Source organism: Microcaecilia unicolor, chromosome 2, assembly GCF_901765095.1.
Source record: "Microcaecilia unicolor chromosome 2, aMicUni1.1, whole genome shotgun sequence".
Taxonomy (NCBI): Eukaryota; Metazoa; Chordata; class Amphibia; order Gymnophiona; family Siphonopidae; genus Microcaecilia; species Microcaecilia unicolor.
In genome coordinates, this window is record NC_044032.1 from 593,038,929 (window position 1) to 593,055,662 (window position 16,734).

Below are 16,734 nucleotides of genomic sequence, written 5' to 3' on the forward strand. Positions count from 1 at the left end.
TTTATACAATAATATGTCATAATTGACTGTATCAAATGCATCAGTCAAGTCAAATTGCACTCAAATAGCTGATTTGCCATAAGCAAATACAGATTTTATATCAGAAACAATAGCCAATAAGACAGATTCTGTTGAGTGGTATGGTCTAAAACCAAATTGTACCAGATGTAGACAATCAAATCTCATTACATAATCTGACAATAATTCAGATACATATGCCTCAGCCAAGTAAACAATCAACGGACTATTTGCCACAGGTCTGTAGTTTGCTGCTAGACTTGCATGCAGTGTGGCATCCTTTATAAGAGGAATTAAAATAATGCCACCCGTAGTAGATGGAAAGTTTCCTTCATTGAAAAACTAATTTTGAATTTGTGCAAGCCATTCAACTGTTTGAGAAGGCGGATCTGTCATTAAGTATGCAGGACAACTATCCAATATACAAGATGATTTAGACAATCTTTTCAGTAAGATTTTAATCTTACTAACAATGATAAGTGGGAATGAAACCCAATGTCTGTGGTACAGAGGAGTAGGAGGCAGGCTGTGAGCAGATGAGTTTTCATTGTCATCATCATCTTCATGTTCATTATGATCATCATGCTGTCCAATTTCTAAAGACTGTTATCAGTCCAGTGCAGTCCAGTCACCCCAGTGTAAAATTTTACATGAGATAACCAGCATTCTGTTGTGGTAGAAACCTATGTCTGTCCACCAAGAATTGCAGCCAGCTTCAGCTTCATCTCCACTTCAAAGTGACCCACCTCATCACTGTTCTGTTTGGCTGGAGACCAGTCTCCAGCTCAACAAACACAGGCAACACTGCTGTTATCATAGTTAGAAGTTTTCTTTTTGTTGTTGTGCGTTGTTTTGTTTTTGAAGTGTTGATGTTAGTCTTTGATATATGACTGTTGTTTACGCTGATTGATTTTATCTTTTAGTGTGAAAGTTCCATCTGTTTTCTATCCTGTTTTAGATGGAGTTCTAAAAAGTTTTAATTTGTTTATGTTATGTGAACCGTTCTGATTTGCCATGCAATAAGTGACGGTATAGTAAAATAAACGATATATTCACTGAACAGCTAACTTTAAGATGAGATGATCCACTGTTTGCATGATGAGGTTTGCAATAGCAAAATCATGTTCCAGTTTTTGCTCCTTCATTTGGTTTACCAAGGAATCATCATTTACATCTCACTTCCATTTTTACTTTTGACTGCAAGCATCAGATGTAACTGAGTAAAAGTAGTGAAAATTGGTGAAATTACTTCAGCAAAAGTAAAAATAATAAATGTTTCTAATACTTCTTTACAAGTAAAAGTGACAAAACCTTTACTTAAGTACAGTAACTAGTTAAAGTTACTTAGTTACTGTACAGCACAGTACTGTTTTCTAATCTTTTCAAGCCCAAGATACATCAATCGCTAACTTATATGGCCAAAAGAACAATGTACAAATTTTACCACTCCAGTTATAATTAAGTGTACTTCTACCCTTATCCTACTCTGTATTGCTCACTAGAAGCTGTAGTCCCATCCCCAGAGACTTATCAGCCTCATTGGGATTACTTCTCTCTATATGCTACTATATATTCGTCCCAGAGTTGTATTCTCTTTTACGAAACCTTATCAGCTTCCTTGCACCTACTGTTTCCACTCTGTATATATTCCCGGAGTTGGTACTCTCCTCTCCGGAACCTGTAAGCCACATTGAGCCTACTGCTATGTGGGATACAAATGTCATAAATAAATATTGTGTCATATCAAAAGTCCATCAAGCCTAGTATCATGTGACCTGGATTAGACATAGTACCTGGTGGGATCCCAAAAAGTAGCTAGGTTCCATTTTAGATACCTCAGGCCTAAGCAGTAGCTTAGGTCTACCTTAAAAATAGTCTGTTGACTTTTTTTCCCAGGACTTTGTCCAAACCTTTTTAAAATTCTGCTATGTTAATTGCGTTTACCATGTTCTACAGCAACGAGTTCCAAAGCTTAACTATGCATTGAGTGAAAAGAAATTTCTGTCTTTTAAAAATACTATTCTGTAACCTTCATGACATGTCCTGTAGTCTATGATTTTTTTTGAAAGAGTAAATGATTGATTTGCATTTACTCGTTCCACTCAACTCAGGATTTTATCATTTTATCTTATCTCTCCTCAGATGTCTCTTCTCCAACCGGAGGAGCCCTAACCTCTGTAGCTTTTCCTCTTAGATGTTCCATACCCTTTATTATTTTGGTTGCACTTCTATGTACCTTGTCTAATTCCGCTTTATCTTTATGTGCAGACCAAAATTGCACACAGTATTCAAAGTGCAGCTACACCATAGAGTGATACAAGGGCAATCTTTACTTTGTTTTGTTCTCTATTCTTTTCCTAATAGTTTCCAATATTATTGGGGGGGGTGGGGGGGAGGGGTTGGGCTGCTGCTGCACATCAAGCAGAAGACTTCAACATATTGTCCACAATGATCCCTAAATCCTTTACCTCAGTGGTGATCCCTAATGTGAAACCTAACATCATATAGCTATAATTTGAGTTATTCTTCACTTTGTGCATCACTTTGCATTTTTCTGCCATTTGGATGCCCAGCAACACAGTCTTGCAAGGTTCTGCAATTTCCCACAATCCACATGTGATTTAACAGCTTTGAATAATTTGGTATTATCTGCAAATTTGATGACCTCACTCAGGGCTTCATTTACAAAGCTTCGCTAATGATTCCCATGTGGCAAATGAGAGGAAGCCCATAGGAATTGAATGAACTTCCTCTCATCTGCCACACCAGGAATCGCTAGCGCGGCTTTGTAAAAGAGGCCCTCAGTGTTCCCATTTCCAAATCATTTCTAAATATGTAAACAACAACAAAGCACCAGTCCCAGTACAGATCCCTGGGCTACTCCACTATTTAGCTTCTTCCATTATGAGAATTGGCTGTTCAGTTCGCAATCCATAGTCAGATACTGCCTCCTCTCCTATGGATTTTTTTTAAATTTCCTTAGGAATCTTTTATGAAGAATTTTGTTAAATGCTTTCTGAAAATCTAGATATGGCCCATATTTTAGAAGCCCTATTCACCATATGCATGTGTAATTATTTGCATTTAAGCAGAAAAACAGTGGAATTGACGAAAATGGCTGGAGATCTTTTATTAATAGGTCTTCAGTATGACTCGACATGGACCGTGTGAGTCTACAACTGTGTTTATCACACAGAAAATATAGATACTGTGCATCTTTGTTGTTTTCATATATGAAATTGAGGATTTTCCTTCTTTCATACTAGCTACATGGATATTATTGATTTCTGAGGCTGGCGCCTGTGTTCCGAAATGCAGATCTGCTCGAGTCTGTTTTATGTTTTCAATACATTAGAGAATATCCTCCTCTTCATTTTTTTGACCTTTAATTTAAAAACAACATTCATTACTATTAGGTCACCTAAGCTAAACGTCAGCCTCATGCTTCCTCAATTAATTGTTAGTCTTCGAACCACTCCTACACTGGGATTTTGGGATAATTGAGCTCAACACTAATGATCATTGATCACTCCAACACCATCTCTCCCAGAACAAATTGATTGTGCTGGTAACGTTTTGCTTTTAAAATGAGTTCTGAAGTTTATATAACCTCTTTTCTAGTTATTGTTCACTGTGAGGCTAATTATTTAACACTTTTTTGGCTTATTAACTTTTCAGAAAGAAAAGAAAGGACTGCTGAAACTTCTCTCTGGAGCCTCTACTAAACGGAAGCCTCGGGTTTCACCTCCACAGTCCCCAACTCTAGAAGTTGAGCAGGCAGCTTTAGAGCCATCTATGCAGGGTGCCATAGGTCCTGAGATCCCAGCAGTTGTTAGCCATGGAAGAGCTGGATCCTGCCCAGTCGATGGCGAGGTCTCACCTGTAACTGCCACAGCTGCATTAACACAAGAGGCGCTTCATCGGAAGTCAGGTTCTTTGGACTCCAGTGTTCCAATAGCTCCTCCTCCGAGGCAGCCCTGCTCATCTTTGGGACCAGTACTGAATGAATCCAGAAATGTGATTTGTGAAAGGTGAGAAAATGTTGATGTCCGGCGTGAGAATAAAACAACATTACTTTATGCACTAGTCAGTTAGCCAAAATTTTGTGGTAACTTAAACTGTTCTTCATAGAGTGACTGCTATTCAGCACTATAGGGCCTATTTACTAACTTCCAGTAAGGGTTCCAGTCAGAGGCTTAGCTAGGTGCGTCGCCAGGTGAGCAGCCGCTCCCCCAAGCAGACTTCTGACAGTGAAGGCACCTATTTTTCACGCGATCTGTTGCATTTAAAATACACGCTGATGCAGTCGACAACCTGCTCTCTGCTCCCCCCCCCCCCCCCCCCCCCCCCGCGCCCTCAACTGGGCTACGCTACTGGTTCCAGTTACTGTGCAGTTAGTACTAAATTTAAGACCATAAGCATTGCCATACTGGGACAGACTGAAGGTCCATCAAACCCAGTATCCTGTTTCCAAAGGTGGCCAATCCAGGTTACAAGTACCTGACAAAATCTCAAAACATTAAAGCAGATTTTATGCTACTTATCTTAGAAATAAGCAGTGGATTTTCTTTTAGGAAATTATCCAAACCTTTTATAAACCCTTTTATAAACCCTGCTAAGCTAACTGCTTTTACTACATACTCTGGCAACAAATTCCAGAGTTTAATTACACATTGCGTGAAGAAATATTTTTTTCCAGTTTGTTTTAAATTTACTACTTAGTAGCTTAATTGTTTGCCTCCTAGTCCTAGTATTTGTGGAATGAGTAAGCAAGCAATTCACACCTACCCGTTCCACTCCATTCAGTATTTTATAGACCTCTGTTGTATCTGCCCTCAGCCTTCTCCAAACCGAAGAGCTCTAGCCACTTTACCCTTACCTCATAGGGAGTCTTCCCATCTGCTTTTTTGTTTTCATCGTCCTTCCCTGTACATTTTCTAATTCTGCTACGAAACTCTGTATTATGGTACCTGTTGGGGTTGTTCCTAGACGTTTCCTATTCACGTAACACATGCATTTATTATTTATTAGATTTCAGGCTTGGAGAATGTATCTATTCAAGCAATGTACATTCAAGTTCAGTAGGTATTTTTCTATCCCTGGAGGCTCACAATCTAAGGGGGTCTTTTGCAAAGGCACAATAGCATTTTTAGTTTGTGCTGATTAGCTCACACTAAATGCTAGAGACGCCCATAAGTATATATGGGTGTCTCTAGCGTTTAGTGCATGCTAAAAATGCTAGTGTGCCTTTGTAAAAGGACCCCTAAATTGTATCTGTAACTTGCCCAAGATCAAAAGAAGCAGCATTGGAATTTGAACCCTGGCTCTTAGCCTACTATTCTAACCATTAGGCCACTCATAAGTAAAAAGTTTTGAAAATTGCTCCCTTTAGATAATACTGCCCACAGATATTGACACACTTAATTGGTTAACTAGCTAATCTGCACTCTTAATTGAATGTTAAGCAATTATCAGCCCTAATTGGCATTAAGATTTACGTGCACAACTCGCTAAGCGTATTCTGTAACATGGTATGCCTAAATTTTAAGTTACGTGGAGGGGCATAATCGAACGGGGACAACCATCTCTAAGAATGCCCATCTGTAAGGACGTCCCGGCGAAGGGGCGGGGAAACCCGTATTATCGAAACAAGATGGGCGTCCATCTTTCGTTTCGATAATACCGTTGGGGATGCCCAAATCTCAACATTTAGGTCGACCTTAGAGATGCTCGTCCCCGGTTTTCGGCAATAATGAAACCGAGGACGCCCATCTCAAAAACGACCAAATCCAAGTCATTTGGTCGAGGGAGGAGCCAGCATTCATAGTGCACTGGTCCCCCTGACATGCCAGAACACCAACCGGACACCCTAGGGGGCACTGCAGTGGACTAACTGATGCACTAAGTGAACGGAAAAAGCCCTTCCCTTACCGATCCCTTAGCGATTCGAAAAGGAATGGGCATGCATGAAGGAAATCGCATGCAAATGAGCTGCTCACTGTTAGCTCATTTGCACATGATTTCCTTCCTAAGGATGGGAAGCCAGTGCAGAGCAGCCAAGCATTATGCGTGGCTGCTCTGCGCATGCCAAAGACGGCTTCATACATGCAGACAAGCTGCGTGTATAATAGCCATCTACAACCTAAAATAAATTGCCATCTAGAACCTTAGAAAAATACAACCTTTTCTACAACCTTAGAAAAATACAACCTTTCCTACAACCTTAGAAAAATACAAGTCCAGGTGAAAACGTCCAAGTGCTCATCAGGGACATCTTTTTTTTTAGAGTATGGGTGAAGGACGTCCTTCGCTATTCCTCCATCCCTGCGATGGCAGTTGAGGACGTCCAAAATAGTAACATACATAGTAACATAGTAGATGACGGCAGAAAGAGACCTGCACGGTTCATCCAGTCTGCCCAACAAGACAAACATATGTGTATACCTTACCTTGATTTGTACCTGCCTTATTCAGGGCACAGACCGTACAAGTCTGCCCAGCAGTACTTCCCGCCTCCCAACCACCAGTCCCGCCTCCCATCACCAGCTCTGGCACAGACCATATAAGTCTGCCCTCCACTATCCTCGCCTCCCAACCACCAACCCCTCTTCCCCCCACCTGCTCCGCCACCCAATTTCGGCTAAGCTTCTGAGGATTCATTCCTTCTGCACAGGATTCCTTTATGTGGATGTTTCTGTGAGAAGGACGCCCATGCCTTTGCTATGCCTCCGACACCCCCTTTATTTATTTGAATTTTGGATCACAAGTAGAAGCAATGGGATTTGAACCGGCCACCTCTGGATTGCAAGACCAGTGCTCTAATCACTAGGCCAGTCCTCCACTCCCTTGAAATTTGGCCGTCCCTGTAGGGGGGCAGTTCAGGACATCCAAAATGTTTGAAAGAAGGACGTCCACGCCTTCACTATACCTCTGCTGACACACACATACCTCCCCCCCCCCCCCCCCCCCCAGGGATCTGCATACTGCTGCGATGGACCTGAGTATGACATTTCAGGCTGGCAAAAAAAGTTTTTAAAGTTGTTTTTTTCTAGGTGGGAGGTGGTTAGTGACCACTGGGGGAGTCGGGAGGTCATCTCCGATTCCCTCTGGTGGTCATCTGGTCAGTTCGGGCACTTCTTTGAGGCTTGGTCGTAAGAAAAAATGGGCCAAGTAAAGTCGGCCAAGTGCTCGTCAGGGACGCCCTTCTTTTTTCCATTATCACTCGAGGATGCCCATCTGTTAGGCACGCCCCAGTCCCGCCTTCGCTACATCTCCAACACGCCCCTGGGAACTTTGGTCATTCCCGTGACAGGAAGCAGGTGGGGACGCCAAAATCCGGCTTTCGATTATTCCGATTTGGGCGACTCTGAGAGAAGGACGCCCATCTTCTGATTTGTGTCGAAAGATGGACGCCTTTCTCTTTCAAAAATAAGCCTGATAGTTGAAAAAGGAACATGGTAATAGGTTGTTTCTAAAGTCTATGCGCGTTATTATAGAATATACCTGCTCTGACCTAATTTTAGGCATCAGGATTTACACCAACACGGCATAAACGGCCATGAGTACATTTGGTCACGTGCAGAGGCACTCGCCATTATTCTATATACCGTGTGGAAATTTAAGCCTATTCTATAAAATTTTAGGCGTACTTTACAGAATACGCCTAGGCGTATTTTTTTCTGAGCGGAATTTTTAGGCACCATATATGGAATCTAGCCCTGTATGTACAATATCTTCCGAACCATAGGTCTATAGAATAAAATTACTACTAATTTATGTCAGTTAAATAATGGTATTGTTTTCCATGTTATTCATATAGCAGCTGTTCTGTGGTTAATTACTGTGAATTCTTGCATGCTCCATGGAATAATTTATGAAGCTGTTTTCACAACTGTTAGGCTAACAAAGCTTGATATATTTTTGTCCAATTTCTTTTATTAATCTTTACACTATTCTCTTAGCCTTTTCACTAGATTTTTCTGTCTTGCCGTAGTCTTTCTTCTTTTGTTTATTTCATTCCTATATCTAATATCTTTTGTTCCCCTTTGGTTTTCTTTCTCCAATGTATATTCTTCCATTTTCCTCTTCCTTCTTTCTCATAACTCCTTTCCCCCTTGCTCCTCTCCTCCTAACATGTACACCTCTCCTACCGCAGCACTTACCTTTCCCACCTCTCTCATACTACCCTCCTCCAGTTATCATACGTCCCTCAGCTTTCTTCTCTTCCTCTTCTTCCACCCCTCCCCACCCTTTCATCTCTTTTATTTCTTACCTTTATACTGTCACATCTTTTTTCCTCTCCGTCAATTCCCCATGCCTCTTGCCTTGCCCTCCTCCTTTTCTTTTCTTATCTCCTTCATGATTCAACTCCCCCAATAGTATACTTTATTTCTTCATCTCCCATCCTCTTTTCTCATCTCTCTGCCACGTTGATAGCTCATCCATACCACTCTATATCTCTCATCACTCTCCTTCCTCCTTTTCCACCTTTTCCTCTTAATCTCTCCCCTTCACGTCATTCCTGGTCCCCTCTTTTCTTGTCCCTGCATTCCTCCACATCCTGGATCTTATCTTTCCCAACTACTCTAATCTCCATCCTAATCTACCCTCTTGCAGCCTATGTTTCACTGTTATGGCCTGACTTCCTGCCCTGTCCCCACCTCGCCAAAAGCTGGCTGATAGGAAGAGTGTGCCTTGCACAGCATCAGTATCTTGAGCCACAGATGGCCAGTCTCTTGGTATTTGCTATAAGATATACAGGAACCCATGCAGCTCAGAAAGCTTGACACTCTGTGAAGGGTTTTGTTGTGCAGAGGAGGAGACATGTTCATCCATTACTCTTGCTGACTCCCTAGGTGGGGGGAGGACAGAGCTGGGAATAATTACTTCCATAGTGACAGATACCTGTGCAGTAAAGTCCCCTGCCCAGCCGGGCAATGGACATGTAGAATGTCATGTTTTTCTGGGTGCACTGCACCAGTATTGTGTCTTCACATTCAATGCTGCATTTTAGCTTCTTGCCTTCTCCTGCATTGTGGCTAAATGAAACAGGCAGAAAGTTTCTTCTGTTGCATGTTTGCACTGCAAGTAAGTCTGGGGGGACTGTTGAGCATTTATGGCAGACACCGAAAAATGTGCCAGTTTTTTTACTTCTATAACCAAGCATGTATAATGAAGCATGGTTTACAGTGGCTGGATCTATTAAAGGAGGGGAAGCCATCCCATTATGATATAAAATTGTATACAAATTAGCAAAGCCTCTGCCACTGGACATTTTATAGGAGATAGAACCATTTAAGTCCCTCAAAGCAATTATGTATTAGTGAGTACTGGCCAAGTCCTATAAGAAGGTGATAGAGAAGCAAAGGACAATATTGGTGAGCACCACTCTAGTTCAATTTTAGGTTCCAGACTGACGATAAAGTGATATGCTGGCCTCAAATGTTTGAGTGTTCTCAAATAAATGCCCTTTGCTGATCTCTAATAAAGTATAGCCTGCCAGAAACCTCCAGGTTTTAGTAGTTCCAAGCATTTCAGCACTTGACTCCCAAATTATACCTGTCATGTTAACTGAAATACGTGTCACGATAGTGATCCAATTAAGCCAACCTTCTCAAGAGACTCACCTTTACATCAAAGGAATATCACTTTTACTTACCACGGATGCTTCCAAAATAAGTTGGGAAGCCTACTGCAGGGTGTCTTGGTCAAATGCTGAGAGGCTTCTGTACATCTGAGAGCAATATTTTAATTCTCCTCAAGTATCTGCACACCATTTCTATGGTCTGTTGGTACTGATCCAGATGGAAACAATGTTTTTTTGTTTATAACCAAGGAGAAGCAGATTCCTTTTGACATTGTCAAGTGGCAGCATGAATATGGATCACACAGCTATCCAAGCCACCTAAATCCCACAGAACCAAAATCAGACTTAGCAGAGTATATCAGTCTCATGTATAGTCCCTGGATCCTCAAACTCTACAACACACTGGGGAGTTCCTCAAGTACGCTTGTTTGCCAGCAGCGAGAATGTCAAACTACTATTCTGCTATTCATGACAATTGTCTCTAATCTGGGTCATAACATATATCTATTAGCACCTGGATATAGAACGTGGTGAAGGCGGTTAGCTTAGCAGAGTTTAAAAAGGGGTTAGATGGTTTCCTAAAGGACAAGTCCATAAACCACTACTAAATGGACTTGGGAAAAATCCACAATTCCAGGAATAACATGTATAAAATGTTTGTACTTTTGGGAAGCTTGCCAGGTGCCCTTGGCCTGGATTGGCAGCTGTCGTGGATAGGATGCTGGGCTCGATGGACCCTTGGTCTTTTCCCAGTATGGCATTACTTATGTACTTATATAAGTTAAATTATGATGTTATACTTGCTATTGTTAAAACAAGTACAACCTTGTTATATCTTTTCAACACCGTCCAACGCATGAGTCTATAGTGTGTACACAGAGATCTTGATAAGATAAAGTTATTTCATTACTACAAGATAGTGAAGACAGTGGAGGAGTGGCCTAGTGGTTAGGGTGGTGGACTTTGGTCCTGGGGAACTGAGGAACTGAGCTCAATTCCCACTTCAGGCACAGGCAGCTCCTTGTGACTCTGGACAAATCACTTAACCCTCCATTGCCCCATGTAAGCTGCATTGAGCCTGCCATGAGTGGGAAAACGCGGGGTACAAATGTAACAAAAAAAATAAATTAAATACCTCCACAATAAAACAATCTAATAATAGAAAAAGAGAAAAACGGATGAAAAAGATACAAAACAAAAGGTTGAAGGAGGGTTAGTCGATGATTATAACTGTCACAAAGCAGGGGCCCGCCATGATTGGTGTTATAACAACCCCGATGGCTTTATGAGACTTCCCCTTAAACCAGAGTAACACCATACATATAGTAACAAGACGTGAGATACGCCCACTATAATTTCTACTAGTTTGTGTATTGTATGTTTAAGAAGTTGTAATAGATTATTGCCTTACCACATTGACAGTATTTCTAGGATAAGCAGCATAAAATCTGTTGTACTGTTTTGGGATCTTGGTACTTGTGACCTGGATTGGACACTGTTGGAAACAAGATAGTGGGCTTGATGGACCTTGATCTGTCCCAGTATGGCAATACTTATATTCTTATGTTCTTCAAGGAAAGGATGGTGAATTCTTGGAACATTCTCCTGGTGGAGAAAAAGACTGTACCTGAATTCAAGAAAGCTTGGGACAAACACATAGCATCTCTAAGGGGGGGAGAAGAAGGGATTGTAGATAGGCTGTTAGAAGTTCTGTTTATACCTTAATAGGCATTACCTGAATACCCTCCTAATGCTATTTTTTATATAATCAAGAGGTGCTCAGTGAATGCAACTTTGCTTGGGAATTGATGTATTTGTTTAGCTCAAATTAATAGGTATACAGATTAAAGGAACATGCTGAAATTTACAATCTCTGTGTTTCAATAAAACATTATGTTTAATGTTAAAGTAAATACCACATATTTACTCTAGCTTACCCCGTGTTTGGTGAATGGACTTAGACTGTGTTATCTACTGCCAGGCTAATACTGTTCCAAAAGGAGAATGATTTAAAAACAGAATCTAGCTCAATTTGAATAGGAATGTCTCATCTTTGCCCAGGGAGGGATCCTTGCTCCCCTCCCTTGTCGAGATATCTGGAAGTAATAGAGGTTGGTAATTTATGACTGGTTCAGTTTCATGAAGATTATCATAAGAATTGGTCCTGTGGTGCAAAGGCCTAGCCAGTTAAAGTATGCACAACCCATTCTCTGATACCTATCAAAGTGGAGTCTCTACTGACCTACCTTTTGACCACCTTCATGGGCGAGCATAATTGTCCAAGATCATTGTGAACTTACTGACCTTGCACTACAGTTCTTCTGTCCCATTATCTCACCTGGAATAAACAGTCCAGTTCCATGTTGCAGTGCTCTTTGTTACTCCAACTTAGACCAGTAATGCTAACAGCTTAATTCTCCTAAAAATACAGTTCAGGCCTAGTCTGGACAGCTAGGAAGTAAAGCCTAATTTAACTTATAGCCTATAGGCCCCAAAACTAACCATAACAAGGCAAACTGAATAGGCCATATGGTCTTTATCAGCCTTTATTTTCTGTTTGTTTTTTAGGTTTCTTCTGGAATAGTAGCTAATCAAATGGTGTTAAATTAATAATTAGAAATTTATCTGGTTAACTTTACGTAACTCTTATTCTTTTAAGCTAAACTTGAATGTTTGCATATGAGAAATATAAGGAAAGTAGGGCATTTCCTTATCTTTTAGAGTTTCCACTTAACCTCAGTTTGCATATTATAGACTAAGGGGGCCCTTTTACTAAGCCGTATAAGTATCTATGCACGCCCAACATGTGCTAAAATGGAATTACTGCCCGGCTACCAGGTGGATCTTGTGGTAATTTCATTTTTGGCACACGTCTGATACGCACGTCTGAAAAATAATTTTTATTTTTGGACACACATATCGGACGCGCGAGAAGTAGCATTTGACGCACTTAGGTCATTACCGCCCGGTTACCACATGAGCCTTTACAGCCAGGTCAGTGGCTGGCGGTAAGGTCGCAGCCCCAAAATAGACACACGGCAATTTTTATTTTGCCACATGTCCATTTTCTGCAAAAATTTTAAAAAGGCCCTTTTTTACAGGCACACTGAAAAATGGATTGATGCACACCCAAAACCCATGCCTACACTTCCACAAGCCATTTCAGTGCACCTTAGTAAAAGGACCCCTAAAAAAATCGGTGCTGTAAAAAGTGCTAAGCACTGTTCTATAGACAGCGCTCAAAGTTGAGCACCATTAATAGAATAGCGCTTAGTGTTGGGAAACATGATTACTTTTAAGCTCAGTCATTTACACCAAAAAACCCTGGTGTAAATCCACAAATTCTATAACAATGTGCATAAATTAAAGGAATGCCCATGATTTGCCCATGTTCCTCTTATAGCCATGCTCCCTTTTTGGACCCACACCTAAATTTACATGTGTAAATTTTAATTAAAGCCAATTAACACCAATAATTGCTTGTTAAAATTCCAATTATTAGTGATAATTGACTTTTTTTTTAATTAAATTGGGCATGCACCCAAATTTGCACATGCATTTAAAAACACCTCAGAGGTCACTCTGTATGAATTGCTGCTGCCATGAACTCAAAGACAAGTTTGAAGCTTTATTTGCGACCCCTGAGGCAGGTGGCTGTGCCTACTGAAACTCAGCCTGTGTTGGGTCCCTTTGCACTGGTGCTTTTAATAAAGATTTGGAGACCTCATCCCCATGGCTGATCATCATTTGTTCCGTTCCTCTACTCCTTTTCTTGACTGTGGTGACATACATAGAGGCTCTGCTCATGCTTTTCTGCTTTTGCTCTTATATGCCTTCAGAGCATGCTGCTGCTGCTACTACCTCCATTAATACTGGGTTTGGAACAGACTCAGCTTTTATAGATAAGGGCCGTCCTGGGGAGGCTAGGAGGAAAGAATGCGATGGCTGTTGTGAGTGCTTAGCTATAGCTACAGAGTGTTGAGACTGTGGGGTACTCTGCTTCGATTATATTGGGTGGGAAGTGAGGGAGATGACTATGCTAGGAGAGCTGAGAGTGAGAAAATATAAGTAGGACTTCTGATACTAAGAGTTCACAAAATGTATTGTTAACTCAAAATACCCACGCAAGCTACACGAATGGTAGGATGACATGAAAATATCAATTTTAAGCATCTTCAGTAGCTAAATAAACACTGAAGTTTATATTTTATAGATATCTCAAATTGTAAGCCCTACTGATATCACTGCGTTTCAGCGCAGAGCTGCTTTGGGGCCCACAAATGATCTACTATAATAAAACTCAACCTCAACGTTCTGAGGACACTGACGTCAGTGAAGCCAAGCCCTGACTTCCTTCAAAAAGGTTCGAAGGTTCGTGGTGGTGAAGCCACCAAAATCGCTCCGGGCCCCGCCCTCGAGGGTGGAGCAATGGCAGAACAACGAAGGGGTTGGCAGGGAGGGAGGTGGGGGGGTGGGAAATCGCTCCGGGCCCCACCCTCGCGTCAAATGTCATGACGGGGGCGGAGCAATGGCAGAACAACGAAGGGGTTGGCCAGGGAGGGAGGCGGGTGTTGGCGATGAAAACCTTGCTAGTGCCCATTTCATTTGCTCTGAAACGGGCCTCTTTTACTAGTATGTTAATATGATTTGAATAACTTCTAAGAGTTTCCTATTCTGGCAAGTTATATGAGACACAATCCAAATGTAAAGTTATCCTGAGCTCCTTCACATAAAATTGAACCAAATATCCTTTCATTCACAGATATAGAGTAGTGGTATCCTATCCTCCCCAGAGTGAAGCAGAATTGGAACTGAAGGAAGGAGACATCGTTTTTGTTCACAAGAAACGTGAGGATGGCTGGTTCAAAGGCACATTACAGAGAAATGGAAAAACTGGGCTTTTCCCTGGAAGCTTTGTTGAGACCATCTGAAGGGACTCATTTCATCAGATTCCAGATTGCACTGCATGCATAAACAAGCACAAGATTTTACATTGCAAATGTTAAAATGATCATGTTATCAAGAGAAGAATATACAAAGTACCTGCTACCCTTAAGCACAATTACACCAGCGAACAAAGACAGAGCAGCATTTGCTGATTCGATCACTGTAGGGTCTTAAGTGTAATTTGTGCCTTGTACTGTTCAGTTTTATCATACTGAAAGACTTTTTTTTTCAAATAGGTAATAAAATAAACTATTGTTTACAAGGCTGTAACTAATAATTTATTTGTTTTTTTTTTAAGCTGGAATTCTGTGTGTATTAGTTAAATTCTTGAATTATGGTTTTAACAAATTAATTTATAAAATGTTATCTAACGTGAAGCTGGGTTCTCACCTTGTGAGTGTTACCTCTGACATAGATCTGTGCTAGGTTTTATTTTGATTGTTTATGACAGTGGGATAGAGTTAATCTTTATTTACAGAGTAATGTTCTTGAATTGTGGTGGTGGTGATACATAGAAAGCCGAAAATAGAGAACAATGAAAGATATTAGGATGGTATTTCTTTTGAAGAGAAGTAGAGATTCTCTCAAAATAGTTAATTACCTTTTACTAACATCGGTAATTAAAATCAGCAAAGCAATACTATTCCACTGGAAGGTAAATAAATCTGACTTAACTAGCAAAACCTCAGCAATATCTGGGGAAACTGGTTCAAACGCATGGAAAAAGAAACGGTTTGTAATTCATTGATTTATCATTCTTGACTGGGGATTCCTGGCATTACATTGATGCTGCAGGTTGTCCCTGCATCCCTGTGGGCTTGATTCAGACTGGGGACCAGCATGGTATCTCCCCTATAGAGAGCGTTTTCCCATTACAGAGGTATAAATTGAACAATCCAAAATGACTGTTTTACCTTTTCCAGCATATAAGTGCCATCGATGTAGTGCTTATATGCATGCTAATCTATGTATGTATATTTATATGTACTAGTATTTCTTGAGAATCAATACTACTCATAATTGTTTGGGTGATATGCAGTAGCAGTGGGTAAATGAGAAGATAACAAATATCACACGTGCATCTCCATGTTGAGCTCTTCCAGGAGTCTAAATGTATATGATTTTAAAGGGTTGAACATGGTGGTCAATCCAGACCTTGGCCCTGCCCCTGTCCCTACCCTCTGGTCAAGGTTTCAGGATATCCCTAATGAATATGCATGAGAGAGCTATGCAGGGCTTTTTTTTAGGGGGTACTTGGAGGTACTGAGTACCGGCACCTTTTCCATTGTTTGCTAAAATTGACCCACAGTCCCTAAGTTTTAATGAAAGAGCTCAGGCTCTACACACAAATTCTGCCTTGTCATAGATTCTGTGACTGGTTGCAGGGGGCCTGGCTTTTGTGGGGTGGGTCCCTCAGTGATCATCCCATCCCTGAAGGGGTGGCCTGGCATTTGAGTACTGGCACCTTTTTCGCTAGAAAAAAATGCACTGGAGCTATGCGTTTCCTCCAATGTATACACACACATTTCTTACATTTTATTAGAAATATTCTGAAAACCTGACTCTGGGAGGAGAGGAGCCAAAAGATTGGTTTGAGCATTATTGGGTCATTACATTATTTAGCTGCAGTGTTGTGTGTATCTCTAGAACTTGTGCTAATTCTTTAATATCACCAGTTTTGGTTTCTACTACTGAAAACAACGTCAAATCTGTCTGAGTATGACTAGATCCATTTTTTAAATGATCCACATGATCAGGAGTCATTTAAAAGAAAAGTAAATGAACAAGAGTGATTGGCAAGTAATCGCTTACATTTAAGTAGAAAGAAAAAAAAAATCACTGAATACTTTACTGACGACTTAACCATTCTTTTGTTGTGTTCTGATTCTTTCACCCTGCAGGTGTTACTGGACCCTCACAGTTGATGAAACTGTGCTTGGTATATGTTCTAAATCACAGTATGCTGTGGTTTATTTTACACTTCAGATTGGCCAATACAGACAGTATTGTGATGAGCACAATTGCAAATACAGTATAGTATATGGTCACTTATTTTCATATTGTCATATAAAAATATTTTGATATCTAAAGATGTGGAAATGTAGCCATTGGTATAAAGCTTACATTACTTTAAATCTGAGATGTTCTTATTTTTAATGAAGCCTTAAGCAAATTATCCCTAT

The 16,734-nt window shown here is 40.7% G+C and overlaps 1 protein-coding gene across 3 annotated transcripts in view; it reads left to right on the forward strand.

Annotated features, from left to right (window-relative positions):
* The window catches only part of SH3RF1 (SH3 domain containing ring finger 1), a 346,368-nt gene extending 330,596 nt beyond the window's left edge, over window positions 1–15,772 (forward strand). For all 3 annotated transcript variants that reach the window (XM_030191566.1, XM_030191564.1, XM_030191565.1), the window contains 2 exons: window positions 3,697–4,049; window positions 14,367–15,772. In XM_030191566.1, the coding sequence (XP_030047426.1) occupies window positions 3,697–4,049; window positions 14,367–14,535 (522 nt within the window). In that variant the 3' untranslated portion in view covers window positions 14,536–15,772. The remainder of the gene's footprint in view (window positions 1–3,696; window positions 4,050–14,366) is intronic.
* The last annotated feature ends 962 nt before the right edge of the window (window positions 15,773–16,734 follow it).